The sequence below is a fragment of the Salmo salar genome, chromosome ssa12, assembly GCF_905237065.1.
Source record: "Salmo salar chromosome ssa12, Ssal_v3.1, whole genome shotgun sequence".
NCBI lineage: Eukaryota > Metazoa > Chordata > Actinopteri > Salmoniformes > Salmonidae > Salmo > Salmo salar.
Window position 1 is genome coordinate 89,124,786 of NC_059453.1, and position 7,314 is coordinate 89,132,099.

At 42.4% G+C, this 7,314-nt stretch overlaps 1 protein-coding gene across 1 annotated transcript in view; it reads left to right on the forward strand.

Annotated features, from left to right (window-relative positions):
• Positions 1-2,972: 2,972 nt before the first annotated feature.
• The window catches only part of LOC106594939 (DIS3-like exonuclease 1), a 42,006-nt gene continuing 37,664 nt past the window's right edge, over positions 2,973-7,314 (forward strand). The window contains 1 exon segment of the mRNA XM_045692144.1: positions 2,973-2,979. Coding sequence (XP_045548100.1) covers positions 2,973-2,979 — 7 coding nt within the window.

A 7,314-nucleotide genomic window follows, 5' to 3' on the forward strand; every position in this document is an offset into this window, starting at 1 on the left:
CTACAGATCCCTGTAGCTACACTGTGGGGCTCCTATACCTAATAACTATAAACTACTACAACTATACTACTACAGTCTACAGATCCCTGTAGCTACACTGTGGGGCTCCTATACCTAATAACTATAAACTACTACAACTATACTACTACAGTCTACAGATCCCTGTAGCTACACTGTGGGGCTCCTATACCTAATAACTATAAACTACTACAACTATACTACTACAGTCTACAGATCCCTGTAGCTACACTGTGGAGCTCCTATACCTAATAACTATAACCTACTACAACTATACTATACTACTACAGTCTACAGATCCCTGTAGCTACACTGTGGTGCTCCTATCCCTAATAACTATAAACTACTACAACTATACTATACTACTACAGTCTACAGATCCCTGTAGCTACACTGTGGGGCTCCTATACCTAATAACGGTAAACTACTACAACTATACTATACTACTACAGTCTACAGATCCCTATAGCTACACTGTGGGGCTCCTATACCTAATAACTATAAACTACTACAACTATACTACTACAGTCTACAGATCCCTGTAGCTACACTGTGGAGCTCCTATACCTAATAACTATAAACTACTACAACTATAATACTACATCTACAGATCACTGCACATTGATGCTCTGCTAGGTTGTCCTTGGGATACTAACAGCCAGCCTGTCCAGTGATCACTCAGGTACCTAGTTAATATAATGTTCTATCAGACTGGTACCTAGTTAATATAATGGTTTATCAGACTGGTAGCTAGTTAATATAATGTTCTATCAGACTGGTACCTAGTTAATATAATGTTCTATCAGACTGGTACCTAGTTAATATAATGGTTTATCAGACTGGTACCTAGTGAATATAATGGTCTATCAGACTGGTACCTAGTGAATATAATGTTCTATCAGACTGGTACCTAGTTAATATAATGTTCTATCATTCACTGAAAAAACAAGGGTTTAAAATGGTTCTTCCTCAGCTCTTAAGGTTCCTTGGAGAACTCTTGCCCGATAAAGAACCTTTGAGTTAAGTGGGGGGTTCTTGGCGTGGCATTTACAGTTCTTCAGAATTCTAAAAGGTTCTGGAAATGTATGAAAGCCTCCAGTTGTGTCCCTTTCATAGCACCCAGCAAATCGGCCAGTGTTAACTAGTGTTGGTTTTTCAGTGTAACATTTTCTAATGTTGATTGAAGAGTTAAATTAACACAGTAAAAAGTTAAATTAACACTGTAAAAGGTTAAATTAACACTGTAAAAAGTTTAACACTCAGGCGTGTAAAAGAACACCAGTGTTGGTGTTAATAACCAGAGTTGAACCAAAGCCATGGCCATCATTATCATATTTCCCAGCATGCTCTATTTCATTTTGCATACACACACACACGCACAACCGTACAAACATAAGTATGTGTGACTGCAGGGACCCCTGTGGCTGTGGTACTGATAGGACACACACACACACACACACACACCCACACACACACACACACACACACGTATAGTATTATTCATAGGATGGAGGGGCTAGTCCTGAATCAAGAGCATCTAGTTGTCGTTGCTGCTGTACAACTCATAATATCTCTCCCAAATGGCACCCTATTGCCTTTATAGTGCACTACTTTAGACCAGAGCCCTATAGGCCATTGCCAAAAGTAGTGCACTTCATAGGGAATAGGGTGCCATTTGGGAAGCATCCAAGGGCATGTTGTCGTACCGCTGTACAACTCATATTCATTCATCTTCAGCTTGACCAAGGTCTTATCATTAAATTAATGATTCAACATTATTCATTGCTTTGAATAAAAATGGCATGAATCCTAAGAGTCATTTATACAGCTCTATTCAGGAACAGGAAGAGACATGAATCATTTAAAAGGAAATAGGTACAGTATATGATAATTACAACTGGATCTGAAACATTTAGAAGAGCAAAAATCTCATTGGACGCAATCATATATCACACACACACGCTCACGCACGCACACACACACACACACACACACACACACACACACACACACACACACACACACACACACACACACACACACACACACACACACACACACACACACACACACACACACACACTGTTGAGCAGCATCCTCAAAGCAGAATAAAAAGCCTGCTTAATTAGGCTAAGAGCTTCAGTCGTCAAAAGCTGCATTACTCTGATTGCCAAAGTCCAGTTGTGATGAATACCTCTGTGACATATTGTAATAAAACTATTTCAAATGCACCAGCACCAACCCAGTGGGGACTCATAATGTTCACAAGCACAGTGCTGTTCCGTTAAAATGTTTCTCATTGTCGTAATAGGCCACCTCTGGTTCTTAGAAGTTAACCTGATAGAGAAGTCAGTCTCTTCTCTTCTGTTTTATACGTCACTGGCGTAGCGGAAACCCCCGCAGCACCCGCAAGGCGGTGGGGCCCCACGAGCTCTGGGTTCCAACGCACCCGTCATCTCACACCTATATCTAAATTGTATATATATATTTTTTTATAAATCATTTTGAAGGTAACCCTCCTTTTTAATTTCCACATGTAACAGGTGAGCCAGACAGAAAATATACACTGAACACAAATATAAACACAACATGCAACAATTACAGTTCATATAAGGAAATCAGTCAATTGAAATAAATGAGTAAGGCCCTAATCTATGGATTTCACATGTCTGGGAATACAGGTATACATACTGTATGTTGGTCACAGATACCTTCAAAAAAAAGATAGGGGCGTGGATCAGAAAACCAGTCAGTATCTGGTGTGACCACCATTTGCCTCATGCAGCACAACACATCTCCTTTGCATAGAGTTAATTAGGCTGTTGATTGTGGCCTGTGGAATGTTGTCCCACTCCTCTTCAATGGCTGTGTGAAGTTGCTGGACATTATCGGTAACTGGAGAACGCTGTTGTACACGTCGATCCAGAGCATCCCAAACATGCTCAATGGGTCACATGTCTGGTGAGTATGCAGTGCATCGAAGAACAATGAATTTCTCAGCTTCCAGGAATTCTGTACAGATTCTTGTGACATGGGGCCGTGCATTATCATGCTGAAACATGAGGTGATGGCGGCGGATGAATGGCACGACAATGAGCCTCAGGAAACTACAGTCAGGTCAAGACCCTGGTGAGGATGACAAGCATGCAGATTAGCTTCTCACAGTGTGTGTGGAAATTCTTTGATTGTGCAAACCCACAGTTTCATCAGTTGTCCGGGTGGCTGGCCTCAGACGATCCCGCTGGTGAAGAAGCCGGATGTGGAGGTCCTGGGCTGGCGTGGTTACACATGGTCTGCGGTTGTGAGGCCAGTTGGACATACTGCTAAATTCTCTAAAACAATGTTGGAAGCGGCTTATGGTAGCGAAATGAACATTCAATTCTTTGGCAACAGCTCTGGTGGACATTCCTTCAGTCAGCATGCCAATTGTACACTCCCTCAAAACTTAAGACATGTGTCATTGTGTTGTGTGATAAAACTGCTCATTTTAGAGTGGCCTTTTATTGTCCCCTGCACAAGGTGCACCTGTGTAATTACCATGCTCTTTAATCATCTTCTTGATATGCCACACATGTCAGGTGAATGGAATATTTTGGCAAAGGAGAATTGCTCACTAACAGGGATGTAAACAAATTTGTGCACAACAATTTGAGAGAAATAAGCTTTTTGTTCGTATGGAACATTTCTGGGATCTTATATTTCAGCTCATGAAACATGGGACCAACACTTTACATGCTGCTTTTATATTGTTGTTCAGTATAGTTGTCATACATCTAGTTAGCCTGTTTCTCAGCGGCGTCGGCGGCAGCCCTACCTCTTCCTCCTCACCTAATTGGCTATTAAGTTTTTTTTAAAGTTAGGTGAATCAGGTCGGACTCGGATGGAGAATTAGTGCGTTGTTCAAGCTCGTGCCAAATTACCGAAGATAACCACATCAGCAAAGCTACCCCCTTGCTAGAAGGTCTTATGCAGCAGCAGGACTAGACCGAGACCTCACTGCCCGGCCTGACAATGACAGTGGCCTTGCACCTCCTCTTCTTCCTTCCCCCCGAGAATAGTGACAGTTCCTCTAGTGAGATGCCGGCCCCCCCCTTCTCCTCCTCACAGCTGTCGACTGCCAGAGACCCAGTGGCGCTCATGAGAGCGACCCCCTTTCTGTGGACACTTGTAAATCTACGAGTGATGAGACGGATAGCCCCGACAGCGGGGAGTCTGAGCTCCAATGTGTAATATAATAGGCTACCAGATAAATACTATACATAGCTATAGATAGGCTGGTAGGCTAGACTACAATGTCTGCATAAACAATCCATACTAAACTATTGTTTTGATGGTGGACTGGTTGTATTATTTGTAGTGGGGTGTATTCATGGATGCCAAGGGAAGCCAGGCTTCCCCCCAAAAATTGACAAACCCCCCCCCCCCCCCCCATACAAAATAATTGATCTTTCGTCTCTCTATGTTTCATAAATTTCCTTAAATTCGCAAGAGGCTGAATGTATGTCACCGGAGAAAGCAGCCGATCAAATGAATCAGCGCCCCTCTGTCTCAGCATGTGTAGCGTATCTATCTGATGCTGTCTGGTCAACAAGAGTATGACATTGTTGCCAACCATAGCATTGAATGGTATGGGTGGCCAATCAGTGTTGCTCTAAACTGAGTGAGCTCAGCTGTGAATGGTCCTGGCGCACCCAAAAAAAGTGTCAAGGGAAGCCAGTCTGGATTTCGCTTCAGACCAATCACATCACATCCGAAGCCAAACTCATTGACAGAAAAAAAGTACATTGTTGCATCTCGTTGTGTCGTTGTCTTCTGGTGGCTGGTCTGAAAATGTAGAAAACATGACCTTGATTGACCATGCTGTAGGACATGGAACTGTTTGTTCCATCCAATGTTTTGTGGACTTCACAGATCAAATGTTGCACCCTGGTTTTGTAATGAAACAAATGTGTGGTTGAATTTATTCTGCCACTGTCTTCTTATCGTCTCGGCCTTAGGCCTATATATCACGGTGGCAAGGCATATGAACGAACAGGTTACAGAACAAACAATGCAATAGCCTCGTAATTGTTATGTAATTCTACTGTGTTACTTTACATTTTTGCTTTATTTTCTTAACTCTATTTCTTGGACTGCACTGTTGGTTGCACTGTTGGTTGTCCTGTGTGGCTCAGTTGGTAGAGCATGGTGTTTGCAACGCCAGGGTTGTGGGTTCGATTTCCCACGGGGGACCAGTATGGAGGAAAAAATGTAAGTAAACATTTCATGGTAAGATCTACACCTGTTGTATTTGGGCACATGTGACAAATAAAATGTGATTTGGTTTGAATTATCACAACACATAGGTTGTAATATGGCATTTGTTCCTGGCTTGGCCTCTACTGTGATTTCCCCCACACACAACTACTGATTATTCGGCATTAAGAGACTGGCACAAACTTTTTATCCAAGCTGAGAGAGAGAGAGAGAGAGGACTGCTAAGGTAGGCTATAGGCCTACAGGACATGTATATTCTAAATAAATCTATTGGTTACTGATTATTATAAACTGGGTGGTTCCAGCCCTGAATGCTGATTGGCTGACAGCCGTGGTATATCAGACCATATACCACCGTAGGCCTATAGCTTCGTGAAATATAAACGTTAGGATTAACATGAGAAAATGACAACCAAATAAAAAGAAACATTAAAACAAAGCTACAGGCTACTACAAGCACTAGCACCACGTAACCTGATAGACATTTACATTACATTTTAGTCATTTAGCAGACGCTCTTATCCAGAGCGACTTACAGTAGTGAATGCATACATTTCATACATTTTTTTCTCCGTACAGGTCCCCCGTGGGAAACGAACACACAACCCTGGCTTTGCAAACACCATGCTCTTCCAACTGAGCCACACGGGATCAGTTCATTGATAGGCAACCGCCTAGACATTGCAGTTTCAGAACCATGGACAGCCATCAGTAGTATATACTGTGTGAGTGGCTGATGCATAAGATTATTTTGGTTAGGTGGGGGGGGGGGCAAACTCAGACTTCGTGGGATTCTGGAGAAACGGCGCTATGCCAGTGGTGTAAGAACATGGTTAGTAAATGAGTTTCTCTTTATCTGACACATTAAAGGAAAGGGAATTCTAGCAATAGCCTAATTAGCAATACAGAATTAAATAGCTGTTGTCATTTGAAATGAAACTGTCCTCATCTGTTCTTAGTAACCAAAAACAGCAACAGTACTAGAGCCTTAAGCCTAGAGCCATCCATCTATAGTGAGTGGTGAATCTGTCCATGTGTCACTATGCACAACACCCCTCTATCTCTCTGCTGCACAACAATGACCAAATTTACAGCTTCCACACAGGGATCAATAGTGATTTGATTGGTGCCTCATTCAACTTGAAGGTCAGAGCAGAAGATCACGGATCCATCCCAAATGGCACCATATTCCCTATATAGTGCACTGCTTTAGACCAGGGTCAGTAGGACTCTGGCACCCTATTCCCTATATAGTGCACTACTTTAGACCTGGGTCAGTAGTACTCTGGCACCCTATTCCCTATATAGTGCACTGCTTTAGACCTGGGTCAGTAGGACTCTGACATCCTATTCCCTATATAGTGCACTGCTTTAGACCTGGGTCATTAGGACTATGGCACCCTATTCCCTATATAGTGCACTGCTTTAGACCTGGGTCAGTAGGACTCTGGCACCCTATTCCCTATATAGTGCACTGCTTTAGACCTGGGTCAGTAGGACTCTGGCACCCTATTCCCTACATAGTGCCCTACTTTCAATCAGCTTTGGTCTATAGTAGTGCACTATATTGGTAATATAGGGAGCCTTTTGGGAATGAAACCCACCTCATTGTAGACCATAACGGCCTCCTGTCAGACCTCATCAACATCAAAAACCCTCCTATTGCTTTGTACATTCACTTTCTCACAGCAACTTGTGAATAAAGTGAACGTTCTCGAATCTTGTCCCAGAGAGACAGTGATAATTCAAGGGGATTCAAGGGATTCAACTCCAACAGGTTTCTAGGCTACTGTAAAATACTTTAACACTGTAACATATTTGATGTGTTTTATGGTTTTTCATAGGACTGTTGGGAGATAATTCCCCCGTTGTGGGCTAAAGGAGATCCAAATAATTGAACAACTCATCAACAATACCTCTCAGCTGGAGGTGTGATGATATAACGTGGTCTTCTTTAGATATAAGCACTTCCTGTCTCATTGTTATGGGCAACATGCTAATAACGTGGTAATTCTAATCAAATGCAGAAATTACCCCTTA